Below are 15,912 nucleotides of genomic sequence, written 5' to 3'. Positions count from 1 at the left end.
TTGACAAAGCCTTTCAAATTCATATTAATATACCAGGCGGTGAGGCCCCAGTACAAAGGACGTGGTTGGATAATGCTTGGGGTGTGGAAAACGAAGATCGAAGCTTAAGACCCGGAAAACCAAGACCTCCCCGTAAAAAATCACTTATTAAAACACATTTCTTTGTTTTCTTGTTGTTCACAATGGCCTGTGAGTCATTTCAGCTGAGTTACCGTTGACGTTGCTGAGAACTCATGACAGGACAGCAGAAATTACAGATTGAGGGCGAATCTTACTAGTAGGATTTCATTGACAATTTCTTTAATCAACATGATCTCAAAGTGTATTAATATACTGGACAGTTGAATTATATATTGTAGAAGGTCTTTATACAGTTTCATCTTGCTATTCACGGCACAGATGAGCGATTTTATCTAACCCGCAAAAAAAAAAGTTGTGTCCGAAAATCTCAAATTCTCCTCCTTGTTGTTTGCATAATTTGCTCGTTACTTCACACAGACAGAGGTGGATTAAACATTGCATCTTCCTTCACGAGTTAAATACTATCAGCGTCTCATTATCCGTAATGTACACAACTTTTCCCCAAGGTATAGTTTTTTTGCTTTTAAAAATTAGTTCTTTCAAATAATCTTACAATTGTTATCACATCAATCATATTAACGTTTTGCAGACCCAAGACCTGCCCTTCCCCCCGATATTTCGTTCAGAAACAAAAAAAATGTTTAATTTACTACTTTCCTAAACGAGTTGAAAGATTTGTTGGTTGGCGAACGTTTACAAAATGTTCATATCGGTCCCGTACGTTTGATAGAATTAATCCTCCCAGCATGCAAAGCCCGCCATGTTCCATAGCAGTACTTTCACGCTACAACACCAATCACAAACAAGCGCATCATAGAATCAAGACTGTGGTTCTTGACTGGCCAACGATCTGGAGTCACCGTTTAATTAAACAAAGCAGACCAAAACCACCTGACTCGCGCGCAGTGTTTTCCCGCGCTTTTTACATAGCTACACCTCGTATCATGCCAATTACTGATTCGCTCTTGTTACGTGCGGACACCTTGCGGTAAGGACTGTTTCCCTAATATGCGTGAAATAAGGAGACTTGACGCACATTGGATCTAAACGTGCAAATGAGATAACTAGCCGTCTTCACGTTAAAAGACGAAGCAAAATATAAACCTTGCGAAAAACTTGGCAGTGAGCTTAAGTTTTCATTCCAAACAGCTCCTTGATTTTTCAGTATAAATCAGAAGCTTACCAATCACTGGGTCCGCTGGGCGCCAACGCATCGACCACCAGCTTGCGCTACAGTTTTACAGAGCACCGAGGTACACGTCTCACAAAAGATTCCGGTTTTGAACATTTCTCGAGAAGGCGAAGCAACCATTTGCACGAGGTTTCTCCGTCATTTGGAACATGTTACTTAGTCTCCTTCGGAGCCACTCGGGCAGCAGTCGCGCAAACAACGTTCCTCACCCGAGGAGCGTTACGTGACTTTGACCCGAACCACTAAGAAGGAACTAGAATTCACTAAGCGTTGACAACGTTACAGCACGCGATGGATAAATAGAAAGAATCGTCACCAAGGCGTAACGAGCCCATCATGTGTTGGTCACGTGTTTAACGCGTTTGAGGTCAAGAAAGAAATCTGGGTCAACCAGCTTTAAGCACGTGGCTTGGATCCCTTTTGTCGCTTATTGTACGCTACACCGAAGCAGCAAACTCATTCATTCCTGATAAGATATGAAAGCTTTCTTGTCCCAAAGAACTCGCCTATTATTCTACACAAACACCCAACAACTGTCCGTATATTATTAATTATAAGCCACAACGTAAGCGATGGACTATACAAACATATTTCCCTTTCTATATAATATAACCTTAATTTAGAGACATCTACTTTGGACGCGTCTTCCCTGGCACAAGAGAAGAAGGCGTTTAGCGATAGCGGGGTTGTTCTCCCACTGCAAACTCCGTAGATCAAGTACAGTTGTTTTCTACAAATCTTTGGGTAGTGGTTGGCAAATATACAAAGGCGAAAGTTCTCTAGCTGTTATTGCATGAAAAACTCTCCTTGATGGTCCGTCGTTCCATCGACATTTTCAAATCTTCTTGCTTCTTCTTGCATGCTTTCTTTGATCTTTAAGATCGCAACCGATTCACAGTGATCCTGAAAGGAAATTAAAGCTCTCGTTAAATAAAACGAACAAACAAAAACTAAAAAGGAGCTTTCAATTCCGAGATATTTCTACACTGCCCCATGCACTGCCCTCCCTACTTAACAAGTCTCTGCACTGGTCAAACATTAATTTTTTGGTTCGCTATACTCTCTCCTTTAAAGTCACTGTTTTAAGCTGTGTTCAAATTAAAGCCGAAACATGATTAGAGTAAACATGCTTCAAGGAAACATGCTTCGCCGAAACATGTTTTTTATTGGGTCGTTCACACCAGGTGTCCATGTGAAACACGTTTCATGCATGGTTGTGTAACTTATGCTGTTTCATGACACTCGCATAATTTTTTTACATTTCAGCTGTAGATTGGAGCTGGAAACTTCTGTAACAGTTGCATTCATTCTTTCGTTTAGTGTTAAATTTCTAGACGTTCGGAGGAGGAGGGCTATGCAGCGTTTAACGAGGAGACGGCATTTGCGCTTTCTTCGTTACAAGATATTCCGTTTTCCACAAGCTCATCTGTAACAATCGCCTCAATCAACTAGACATTTAGCCTCCTAATAGCCCCAATTTTGGTTCTTTTGGGCACTTACCTCCTCTCGCATGAATCCGCCATTTTGAACGTGTTTGGTCGGATCATGATTGAAACTACCTCGCGAGGTTATTTCTATCATCAGAATAATCATGTTTCAACCATGATTCGCGCCTTGCACTGTCTGATGTGAACACTTTTCATAACGAAACATGTTTCATTCGTGATCAGACTAATCATGTTTCGGCCAAGTGTGAACACAGTATTAGAGGCTCCTAAAAGTTGTAATTTGATCTACGACCAAGCAAAGAAGAGGAACGAGCCTAATACCGGGTTGACGTCATAGACTGCTTTGCATTGTGATAGTTCTTTGAAAACAGCATGTTGTTTATCTGTCCAGAAGTGTGTGCCATTTCCTGTTCGTGGAATTAGCACAGAGAGTAAAATAAATTGAATATATTTTTTTGCGACCTGATAGTTTTTTTTTTCCTCCTGAGTAACTGCAGATTTGGATTTATTTGGTTAGTGCACATGACAACGACTGTAGACGAATAATGGAAGAACTTTTCCGAGAGGTAAAAGAAACCGTGTCAATATTTGGCTAAAGGATGTCGATAAGTTCAACACGAACCAACATCTGCGAGGATGCTTATCAAGTTGGATGATATTAGAAGTAACATATCAATAACGAGTGGGAATGTTTCATCCGAGGTTCCAAACACTAACAAACAGATGAAAGCATGACGCCGAAGGCAGAGTACTTACTGCTTCGAATTTCAAAACACGAAGCACGAGTTCTTGGTTCAATTCTCGAACAACTGGCCGACTATTGTTTCGTTTTGTTTTTCTTGCTAGAGACGGCAGAGAAAAATTATAAGAGATTTGGATATCGTATCTAGATCTCTAAGGTTTCATCAACTTTTTTATTGGGCCACGTATGAAAATACATCTACGTGATGTGGTATACATCCTGTGATTGGTCGACTTGGTTGGTGAATTATTAATGATTTTGAGAAAGCTTTATAAATCCATCCCTGATCACTTGGACAATGGTAATAAACCGAAGGGCCATCCCACTAACTAATGAGGTCACTACAAACTTGGATTGAAAAAAGTGCGCTCAGAAAAAAACATACGCCGGTATATTCAATTGTAGGAGGAACACTTAAGTCCCTTGACTGCAAATTTACGACGGCCCATTTTGTCAACCATAAGTCATTTGTAAGCTCTAACCACGGATAAAACACAATTTCATGCTTTCAATGTTTACGTACTATCAACGTTTACATAATTCATAAACTCACTTTAAAAGCCAGTTAGGGGTCAGTACTCTAACTTGGAAATGTCTGCAAACAAATAAGAATTAAAGTATTACAAACCACCGCATGGGGTGACACGAAAGGACAAAAAAAAAGGGTGGGGGCACGATTGTGCACGCACTCCGAGCGGTCAGCAAACAGGACACTGCCACAGACCGCGAGGAGCATGGTGCACGTGGGGATTAGAGTACGTTCAACCGAACGACGAAAGAAGTGTGATACACGTATGAATCATTTTTACAAGTGGTTATGGCGTCAGATGACCTATGGTTGTTTTCAAGCCGTGGATTAGGCCAGTTTCGTATTCTAACGGTTGGGTCGGATCGAGCATGAAGTGAAGGCAAATGTGTGGCGGGGAATCTTTTCATATTATTTCCCCTGCATTAGCCTCCATTTCATGCTACATTCAGTCTAACCGCGAGAATACGAAACTTCAAGTCATCCTCGAGACTGGTATAACGATAATCATATAGTATCAACCGGCTTTGAATATACAATTAACATTATTTCATGACACTGACGGTTGGAAAGGAGTTCTGCGAATTGAACGTTTTTCTTTTAAAATTCAACCCAGATACCCGGACTCGGGACTGGAAGCTACGATTATTAGCTCACCTGTCACCGCCCTGAACCACTAAACCACCGAGTCGCCGTTTGCTTAGACAACATTTTTAAACACAATAATCTAATTTGTTTGTGATAAGAGTGGGCTTTTAACGTGCGATAACACTCGCTAAGAACTTATTTTAGACAACTAACGAGAAAGGTCCGACCACACTTAAAACAAAGCTAACCATTTTGAAATTAGCGCTAAGGCTCAATCATTGATGAATTATTGTGATCCTAATCTAGATAACAGGCAACAAATAAGAAATACGTATTGAAGAAACTTTGTAACTTGTTCATCGTGGTCTAGTGTATAGAAGCTGTTCCTCTAAGCCGAAGCTCCGTGTTCAAATCCTGTCCAGGGAATACTTTAACCTTTTTTTTTCTTTTTATCTGCTACAAGTCCTGGGACTTAGACCAGTGCATATGGTATGATTATGATATCATATATTCAACGTTGGGTGATATTATATGATTATCGTAATTCCACTCTCGAGAACATGTTGCCTATTTGTTGGTCACCCAACTTTCACAGAAGCAAACAACATTTCGCGTTTCAAATCAGAGTTGGAAAGTTTGTTGGTTCTCTACTACCCTCCGAGAGGTTTTAAATTGGTTTTGATTTCTGTCAAGTGTCCCCAATTTGTACCCCAGTGCTAAATACAGTTGACACTGAACTCATTTTGCGTCTCTTAAGAAGGTTTCTCCCATTTAACCACCAGAGCATTGAACGCTGCTTGTTCAAGTTACGAGCCGCATTCAGTGAAGAACACAATATATTGGCCCAAGTGCGTGATCTCATGTAAATTAATTAATTAAATAATTAATTAATAACAATAACTAATTAAATGAATGAATGAATGACCATGTCTTAATAGCCTGCTTGCAGGTGGTAGATGTTGTTGTTGCCACGAAACACCATATTTGGAAGAGCGTGGGATAGGTCTGGGCCGGGTGACAAAATGACGGGGTGGGGAGTAAGAAGAGCGGAGAGACTTAAACCATTTGAGCCAACCAATTAGAATGCCGCGTCCGTTGATGGACGCAGCTACCGAGAAAAGGCTGGTTTTCGGACAGGCGGTTTTTCTCTCCGCTCTTCTCACTCCACAACCCGTCGTTTTGTCACCCGGCCAAGACCTTTTCCACACTCTTCCAATATGGCGTCTGATACGTGTTTCGTGGTGACAATAACCTGCGATCAGGCATACTTTCCTTAGAGAGAATGTGAAAAGGTTACGTTTTCACACCCTCTCTAAAGAAAAGTACATCAACTGCCTGCAAGCACGCCAATTAACAAATAGATTGGCACACGAGGCGATAGCCGAATGTGTCACTGATGTTCTTACCACAGTTTGACGTCGTCTTCTGTGATCTATTACTGAACAGACGCACGGCAACGTGGAATCTATTTGTCTTATATGATAAAGAATTAAACTTTATTCGGAAAACTTTGAGATGGTGACGTCAATCGTGCGTCTGTCCTCTAATAGATCATAGGCAAGAAAATGCGCGAATAACTTGGGTTATTATATATTTCTTAGAGACGAAGATAACAATGATGTGAAGTACAAGTGCTGGTGGAAGAACAAAAGGAGCAAATGAGACATCTTTTGTTCTTGTCCACCAACATGGCCGCGATGACGTAAAGTCGGAATGGTTAAGCAGAGTATCACGCAATTACGCAAAAACTGCGACATCTAGGGCTCGCATTTGATTGGCTTTTTGTGACTGCCTTTGCTCACTGACCAATCAGAATGCTTGGTTTCATACTTGTTTTTGCAAAGAATTGCTTATTTTCTGCGCTGTGTCACCTGAAAACTGCATTTCCCTTAGACAATCAGAACTGACAAATTTTTTCAATTTATATTATTAATATGGAAATGACAGCTATACATCTCCATGTTTCATTGGCCTAATTCCAAAATGGCCGCTGTTTACTGACTTTCTGAATTTTGATCAGAGGCATCTGAAAATGACTTGAACAAAAAAAGGGTATCAGAATGACAGTCATTTTGGAATAAGGTAAAACGCATGTGTGTTCCAGATTTAACGAACGAGGACATGAAGAGTCACACAAAGTTCACCGTTGCCTTCCCTTTCAAAAAAAATAAAATGCGTGTGCCGCAATTTTCGAGCTTACACCTCCGCATTCGACCTTTTAACCTAAATGTCACTTTCTGGTGATCATCCAGGGTGGAGCCCGTACAACTTATACGGTACACCAGAAACGGAGCAACTATTGTCAGTCAGTCATTTAATTTTCTCATTCCACTAGTCACATGGTCTGTTGGGTTCAGATGACGTACTTTGACCTATTTCTAAGATTTGCGGCTCTGATAAGAGCAGTCCGTGGTAAAGAAGTAAAGAAATGTTCCCGATAGGATACGACAAACGCATACGGCATTCTTCTTTTTCAAGGTCTGGCAGGAGAGCGAATAGAGTTAGGTTGCTACAGTTGTAGGAGTATTTTGACAGCTATTGATTTAATGTTTGTTGTCATAACGGAGGAAAAAGGAAAACGGATTGTCAGTCTTCGACGCTGGATGAACATGGATTCCACCCAGGATCATTTAACCATATTATTTATTATTCATTAGGCTGACTTTCCATGCCTTTGTTTCTACTTGGCCCCAAGAAAATAGAAACAAGGTCTGAAATTCCAGGCGCGGTAGCTACACCATTTTCAACAAATGAACTAACTCGACAGAATTTAAACCCAGACCTTTCGCAAAATTTGTTTGGCGATCTTTCACGTAACATTTGTTAATAAGCAAAGTTCAACTTGTCAAGTGAAAAAACAGGCTCTATCGAAACAAGTTTTGGTTAAAACCTGGTTGTACATGTGTTCCAACTGAAATCTTTAATAAAATAGCTTCACACAGTGCTCCGTGTCAGTTTTTAAGTGCTAATGTTCACATGGTTTAATGATTACCTCATGCAATTAACGCATACGGGTCACATTTGTGGCTCCCCGACTATCATTACGGGTCTGATTTAAGGGATGAGGACACTTGATTATGTTTAACATAACGATATTTCTTTTTTCTTTTCGAATATGGGATGAGGACAATACTCCTCGTGATGTCTAAGATAACGATCTTCCTTTTTATTAGATTTCTTCTAAGTTACGGCTTCCCGTTTCAAATATCTTAATTGATAATCGACCAGAATTTTAACCCTAAAATTATCAGAAAAGAACACACTTACATTATCTTGTGAGAATGGCAGTAAATTGCCAAACTGTCCATCCCCCTCCCCAGGGGTACCAGGATTGTGATCATTCTGATTATCCTACAGACAACACAAGCACATGTACTGGTCAGTTTAATACATCAAACGCTATCAAATTTCGCTCATTAACCCTTCCCTCCTTAAAGACATGCAGTCTTCTTTAAAATCAAATTAAATCGTTTAATTTAGTGATATAAAAATCCAACTTTCAGCAAAACAATAAACATGAACACGAGCTCCACGTTACGGAGAGCTATGTACAAGAACAAAAGAGTAGTCGGGTATTCTGCAGTTTACTTGAAGATGAAGGCATCAACAACAAGAAAGAGGAGATCCATAAAAAGGTATCAGTCAAGCAATGGAGCTGCCATTTTTTAGAAACTCACGAGCAAATAACAGGAAATGAAGCTACACGCATTTTTTTTGCACAAAACAGAAACAGCAAATTTACAAGAAAGTTACTGTATAAATACCTTAGGAAGGCCATCCATATCAGGGTTTGAATCTGAAACAAAATGTTACTTTACAATCATCAATGAACATAATTACAGAAGTACCTCAACATTCTCCGTCTTGTTTGAAAATATAACAAGGATGAAAGTGCAGGTTGTTTCACAGTAACAATCAAAACAGATCAGACAGGAAACGGTCAACAACATCAATTAGGTCCACTCAAAAAATGTCCCCATTTAAACCCTTTCCTGACCCAAGAGTGGCACTTCTAGATTTCACTCAGTCTAATGCCAGACAACTTTACTCGTCAATGGGGCCCCCCTCAGGCAGGAAAGGGTTAACACATTGATTATTTGAAAGTCCAGGGGTTTCAATAGAATTTTAAATAAGCAGCTGGTTTGAGTAGAGTAACAGATTGTATCAACCTCCACCACATTGAGTTTTTTGAATGTTTAAGGGGGGGGGGGGGGTGGCACTTAACTACAGAAAGACAATGGTTGCTTAGGAAGGTTTTTAGTCAAAGAGCCCTACAAAAAGGTTGCATGGATGGTTCTATGAAGAATCTTTTTCAATCATGGAAATCTGACATTACTTCAATCAGAAGGTGCCATGCATTTCAGTGAAAAACAGGCAAAAGCTCCCAGGAAACGAAAGGAAGAGGCATTTTTTCATGAACTGTAGCATGAAATTTCTAATAAAACAAAAAAAAAGGAACTGATATTTTGAAAAGTGTATCAAAGGAGGGCCTTATGACATCATAATTTTTTTGAGAATAATTTGTAAAATCTATTTTATGTCAGGATGTTCTCATACTGCTGCGTTAAAAATTTGTGAAAAACAGTTAACTCGCTGAGTTTTTAGGCATTCTCTGTTTTGGTCACATGATTTACCAAATATGGTTGTGAGTCGAACTATACAAAAGTAACAATACTTCATCAAGATTCCTAGCCTGATCATAGTTAAGCCAGTAAGCTAGTGATTAATTCATTGGAAAAGTGTGGCCCAGTGGTTAGGGCGCTTGCCTTGAGATCCGGAGATCCCGGGTTCAAGACCCGCTCTGACCACTCGTTGAATTTGATCCTGGTAGTCCCTGGTTCAACTTCCCAGCCGCACTTGTAAATAGCCAACTGGTTTGCCTCCAGCCAGTTGGGATTCTTAACAGTTGCTGTTGTTCTGTTCTGTCGTTTCGTTGTGTTTCATTGGCCCTGAAAAGCCCCTATGGGGAGCAGTCAATTAAGTATGTATTGTATTGTATTGTATTCTTTTAAGGATGGTGCCTACTATTGTTATTGCACATACGTCCTGCACATCTCCAGATGCTCGGATTATCCTATCGGTAGTGTTTACTAATGTTGTGATATTTTGGCACCGCTTACAACTATGTGGAGAAAGCCAAACTTAGCAAGTGCTCTTGGTATCCAAAAAGAAAATTGGGGGGTAACCATGCATAGATGATTAAGCTTCAATTTGGAAGGGAACACAATACAGTGCTTTGTATTTTAAAGCTTTTAACAAATATTCTTGATCAATTATCTTTGAATTTAAATGCCTGGTTCCCCTCAATTTTCTTTTTAGATTTCTAGAACACTTGAACTTAAGACCTGCTTTTCCTGGCAGCATATTTATACAACCACGCAAAACTATTTTCATTCCTAAGATTGACACTTAGAGATTTTATTCTGTCTAACACCAGACAATTTTACTCCTCAATGGGGGCCAGTTCCAGTTAATAAAATTAATACATAATTTGTTATTTAAACTCTCTCTTACCATTCATGACTAGAGGAGCCTCCTGGGCTCCTAGAGGTAGCGGGGGTTCAGGACCACCTCCCATGTACTGCAACAGAAAACAAAAACTTGCATGACGGTATGGCAAACACACTGACAGGAAACAAAGGACTAAGGGTGGGTATTGGGGCAATCCTTGGGAAAACAATAGAAAATAAAATAATATTAATGTACATGTACGCAAAGAGAATAAAATTATTACCGCCGGAATGCTTCCTCCAGGGACAGACTTCATCATTGCATACATGGATTCACTTCCAGTACTTGCTGGGTCTGAAACAGGTGACAGCTGGTCACAACGTGATAGTCTGGAGCAAGATTTCACTCATCAAGGAAGGGGGGAGGGGGGAGGGGGGGGGGGGCGTTCAGGACTCAATGGGTTAAACTTTAAAAAATCATTTACAGACCTTGAGGGCTGGCCATTATTGGTGTGCCTGGTGGACCAGCGACCTGTCATAACAAAAAGCAACATTGTCAGAAAATTTCCTTGGTATGAAATTATCATTGCTATTATTAGTGTTAATTATCATTGTTAATAGCACGAGACCAACATGATTGTATTGTTTCAAAGCGAATCAATTACCCCATACAAAATTGCATAATTTTTGAAAAGCTTCACAAACCAAAAGTCCAGGACTGTCGGTAACCTGTCAACTGACAGTTTACTGACAAGTAACATACAAGACAACGATAGGTAAATAGGACTGTACAACTGATTTAAAAACTTAATTGTTTATGACAAACTCTAAAGGTAAGTTATCTCATAAGTACATTAAAGGTATGAAGAAATGTGTCTATTTTTGTCCATGGCACAATACAATACAATACAATACATAATTTACCACTCCCCATAAGCGCTTTCCAGAGCCAATGAAACACAATCAACAAAACAACAGAACACAATATCAACAACAACTGTTACGAATCCCAACTGGCTGGAGGCAAACCAGTTGGCGATTTAAAGTGTGGCCAAGAAGTTGAACCAGGGACCACCAGGAACAAATTCAACGAGTGGTCAGAACAAGCCTTGAACCTGGTGACAAGAGAATGTTCAGAAAAAAAAATTGGAGTGCTCCCTTGCAGAGTCGAACCTACAACCTTCTGACGAATAGCTCAGAGGTTTTACCACTGAGCTATAGGAGACTCAGGGAGGCAAGGCCATCAAACTAGGTTCATGTGGCAATTGTCCCACTTTACCGCTAGGATTGAGATTGTCTGAATAGTGCTCACAATTCAAGTCAAGATGGTGAAATGTTTACCCTGGTAAATGATTGAACAGAATATATTTTTTTTGTAATCGGAATGTCGTAGGTTCGAGCCCTGCTGATCATGAGGAGCACTCAGATTTTTTCTGAGCATCAAGATTCCTCATTGATTATTCTACAATTATTCTACGAGGACGCGTTGGATACGAAGCGATTGCTAACCAACGAGGATCAACAACTATTCCATGTATTGTCGACTAAAGCATCGATTCCTGCCTCGGCTAATTCCAGTCCAAAATGGCTTTTGTCTGCCATTTTTTGTCACAGCTACAAAAATGTTTTCTGCTCGCTTTATTGCATACACGTTCCTTGACCTGAACTGATAGCCTGTGTCCGGCGAGCCAATGAAAATGCTGGAAATCTGATATCCATAATTCAAATTTAATATTAAAAAAGATACATTTAACAAATGCAATGTAGATTTCATGTTGCCCTGCATCTGTTCAGTAATAGATCACAGATGACATTAAAATGTGGTAACAACAAAAAAGTGGCACACAAGGCAATAGCTGAGTTGTCACTGATGCTCTTACCAGATTTTGAGGTCTTCTGTGATCTATCACTAAACAGATGCAAAGCAAAATGTTATCTCTTTGTTTTATTCAACAAAGAATTAAAAAGTTCTTGATGCTGACGCCAGCTATGCGTCTGTCCTCTAATAATGTAGATCATAGGTGAGAACCAATCAAAATGCATTTATTATTGAGCTTATATTATATAATTCTTCATTCACTTGATGGGGCTAACATTTTATCATCACCTGCGCTATAATTACGAGACATCAAAGGTAGTTAGAAGAATATTTAAAAGCCGAGAAATGGCCATTTATTTCAGTTATTTGAAATCATCCAAAACATTTAAGTTGTTTGAATTTTCTTGTGATATCAGGACTTTTTTCCTTGTCAAGGTTAAAAGTCAGTGCTCAGAGTCACAGTTCACTCCTTACCGATGTTGTGGGATTCCAAGGTCTACTGCCTGGCCTGTGAAGGTAAACCAAATTTTAAAGTACAACTAAACTCAAAATTAATATCAAAAGTAAACATGTTTCTTAATACCATACTTACCTCAAAATTTTGCTTTTTATCTGCCTGGCAAAGATGCGCAATGTTATCAAAACCAGCAGTCATGGGTCCATTCTCGATTTTACCTCACAAACTGCTTTGCGATGCAAAATTCCTTCGAAAACAGAATGCAAAGCAGTTTGGGATGTAAAATCAAGAATGGACCCATGCCTCTCACATAACAGTCATGGGTCCAAATTACTGAGTTCTGCCAAGTTTATGAGACTTGCATGGCACAGAAAAAGCAAAATTCTGCGAACCATGGTGACATGTTTGCTTTGGATGGATTGGTTTACAAAAGGAACAGAAACATTTTACATGCACTTTACGTTCAGCAGTAAATACATTTCTTGCATTGCAAATTATAGTTGCATCACTTCAAACTGATTGGCTTTAAATTGTTTTCAGTTCTAAAAAATTCAATTTACTGAAATAAGGTTCAAACTATAATTCTCTAGTTACGGTTACCAAGTATAATTTAGACTTAATTGCCCTTAGTCAACTTCTTTGAGTCGAGTGATGAAGTTGTGCGAGTGTCACAACAGCAAGCAACAAGTTGACTTGTTTCCACTTGCAAGGATTTGAATCACTAGAGCCTCAATTTTTGGTGCGAAAAGATAATTTTTGTGTAGTCTGCACGACCGCTGCCAGGTTAAATGGCACTGAATGGGACAACTCCGACCAAAACATTAAATTTTCATGTGTGTCTTTATCACCAAACTTGAGAGAAATTACGTGTATCCAGTGCAGATAATATTGCACAAGTATTGTTAGTATTCATTAAATATTCATATCAGAAACATTCAAGGCTGCTTAGCACATGATATGCACAACTGGAAAGAAATCAACACTGATAAGAGGAGAAAAGCTGTTTTAGACAGGCTGGACACTACCAAAGACACGAGAATGTGAAAATGTGGAAGAACTGTTGGTTGTTTTCTTAAGATCTGTTTCACAAACACTACTGTATGTCAATAAATATTATTGTGTAGCAACAAAAATTCAAAAATGGACTTCCAGTGCAACACGCCTGGCCACCCAACAAATTTTCACATTTGAAAATTACGTCGTATAAAATAATACATCAACTCAAAACCCAGGCAACGGTGTTCAAGGAGGCGTCACTGCCAATCAAATTTACACATCCTGATAGGTGGACAATTTGTAAAAAACTTTGTCGGGTGGCCATGGTAAGGCTCGTCGCACTGTAACAAGAGAAGTATTAATAATGTTATTATGAGTCTGTTAAAGCTTTCTTGACTGAAAACAGCAGTGAAATGGTGACTAAACCGGCAGAGAAACCAGAGTGGTATTTCTAACAGTCAATCATCGCCTGTTTACAAGCTGGTAAAATGACAACTTACGTTTTTCTCTGCTTCCCCCATTAACAAAGAAACAAACTAAAATGGCTACAATTTCCAGTGCTTTTGAAGGGATATCAGCTGTAAAGACACCCACAGAATGCCATACTGTATATCAACATAATTTATTACATTGAAATTAATAAAATTTATTAATTTATTGGTCTTGTCATTTCATATTTCCCTGGGGTTCCAGTTCCCATTGACGGCACACAACAGTACGAGGTAACTAAAGGACTTGTTTGTTCATTGGATGAGATGAGAAGTGTTTGCATTTGTCAGTAACCAAATAGAACTTAAACACATTTTGTTTTCCTGCAACTCAAACATCAAGAGTAATAAATCAATAAAGATCTACATGTAGACTTTTTTTGCCATACACGTACATTTCACGTTTACCCTTGGCAACTCAAACCCTTGATAGGTCACACACTTTTATGGTGGGAAACTTTATTTCTTGAAAAGAAGATGGCAGGTACCAATGATAATTTCGATGTAGGTCTGTTGACTCTGACATATAACGGGCAGAGAGTGTTGTTGGTTTCGTAATTTTACGTATCCTACAGGGACCCGAACAGTGTCAGTAATCTATTGTTGCTTAAGCCCATCGTGGTGGAGATTGAGGATTCGTTCCTTGTACATCTGAGGTAAAGCTCTTCCTTCATCGTATAGGCCAAGTCGATTATTGATCCTAACATTACAGTGCCCTGACATGGTGTTGGTGGAAGACTTCTATTGTGCGTTCCAATTCGATCAATATTATTACGAAAAGAAACAAAACTCTGACCAAGAAATCGTTCTTACCCTTGGAATTGGCTGGTCCGTAGTTCATGACTTACTTAGAATTTAAGCCAGCTTTATGATTGGATATCGCAAAAGAATGTCGACGTTATTGTTTTCTAGGACGTTTCTGATTGGTCAGTGTTGGGGAAAAATGCGAAAAAAAGTCCCAACCATTCATGGTTCGAGTGTCCGCGCTGTTAAGTGGAAGGAAGAAAATTCTTTGTTGTGTTGCATGAAATTAAGTGTCTGCCAAACCACAGCAATGCACCTGCATTATCAAGTCTCAAAAGCTTGGGTAAGCGGTGCACATGAATTTGACTACTTACTGTACTAACGTAAGACTTACATTGGCATGTTAACCCCAGGTGCTACTGAGCTGTTAGGAGGGGGCCGCATCCCACCATAGTTCTAAGGAAAGGAAACAACTGTATTAATATTATAACAAGACTATATTGTTATATACCTAGACTTTCGCTCAACAAAACGAGCACTGTGATTGGTTGATTCTTGGTCACGTGGCTCTGATCAAATTCAAATGTATCCAGACTGGGATACAATTCCGCAGTTGTTGCCTGCTCCGGAGGTTTTTCTGCGATTGTTGCAGGAAAACTCTAAATATATAACAAAGCACTTAATGTCTGGTCCCTCGGGAAACTAGTTAGTTTTGTTTTCCCTCGAGTCCTGATGTTTCCCTCCACTTCGTCTCAGGAAACATGAGGACTCTCGGGGAACCAAACTGTTTTAAAGCCAATGTTTTACCTTTAAAGACAGACACATTAGCTACGAGGAAAAAAAACATAACTACCAATAAATTCATACAGTGTACAAATTTCTCTGTGCAACAATTAAAATTTTGGTGAATCAGATAATTTTTAGACAATAATTTTTTATATACATAAATAAATAAATAAATAAATAATAATAATAATAATAATAATAATTTGATGATATTCATCAAGTTGAACAATAAATATAATAATGATATATATATATAGAGAGAGAGAGAGAGAGAGAGAGATAGAAGAGTGGACTACTTTTTCATTACAGATCTACCAGCTTGTTTTGTAGGAGCATGGCGTTCCCACTCTTCGAGATCTTATAATTTTATTTACATAAATGCAGTATTTACGCGTCCAATTTTTCAAACTTGCTTGCACAGTGTTTAGTTCTAGCTATTTATTTATTACTTACAATAGACAAATTTTATAATTATTAGTTTTAATTTTTTTATCTTAACAAAAATCCCAAACAAGTCCAGGTACCATTCATGTACAGTACATTGAACAGTACATACAGCATGATGATAGTTTTCCCATCCCTGTCATCAGCAGAC

General features: G+C 39.0%; 1 protein-coding gene across 8 annotated transcripts in view; it reads right to left on the bottom strand.

Moving 5' to 3' along the window:
• Positions 1-283: 283 nt before the first annotated feature.
• The window catches only part of LOC138024872 (single-stranded DNA-binding protein 3-like), a 32,444-nt gene continuing 16,815 nt past the window's right edge, over positions 284-15,912 (bottom strand). The window contains exons 11-19 of one of the 8 annotated variants that reach the window (XM_068872059.1): positions 14,926-14,987; positions 12,321-12,354; positions 10,517-10,559; positions 10,312-10,382; positions 10,092-10,158; positions 8,342-8,373; positions 7,845-7,928; positions 4,017-4,058; positions 284-2,176 (exon numbers count right to left, since the gene is read on the bottom strand). In XM_068872059.1, the coding sequence (XP_068728160.1) occupies positions 4,044-4,058; positions 7,845-7,928; positions 8,342-8,373; positions 10,092-10,158; positions 10,312-10,382; positions 10,517-10,559; positions 12,321-12,354; positions 14,926-14,987 (408 nt within the window). In that variant the 3' untranslated portion in view covers positions 284-2,176; positions 4,017-4,043. The remainder of the gene's footprint in view (positions 2,177-4,016; positions 4,059-7,844; positions 7,929-8,341; positions 8,374-10,091; positions 10,159-10,311; positions 10,383-10,516; positions 10,560-12,320; positions 12,355-14,925; positions 14,988-15,912) is intronic. The other 7 variants (XR_011127078.1, XM_068872060.1, XM_068872058.1 and 4 more) reach the window with 7 other exon arrangements.

This window comes from Montipora capricornis, chromosome 11 (genome assembly GCF_036669925.1).
Source record: "Montipora capricornis isolate CH-2021 chromosome 11, ASM3666992v2, whole genome shotgun sequence".
In the NCBI taxonomy this organism is placed as follows: Eukaryota; Metazoa; Cnidaria; class Anthozoa; order Scleractinia; family Acroporidae; genus Montipora; species Montipora capricornis.
Note: the sequence above shows the minus strand (reverse complement) of the source record. Positions and strands in the feature narration are given on the sequence as shown.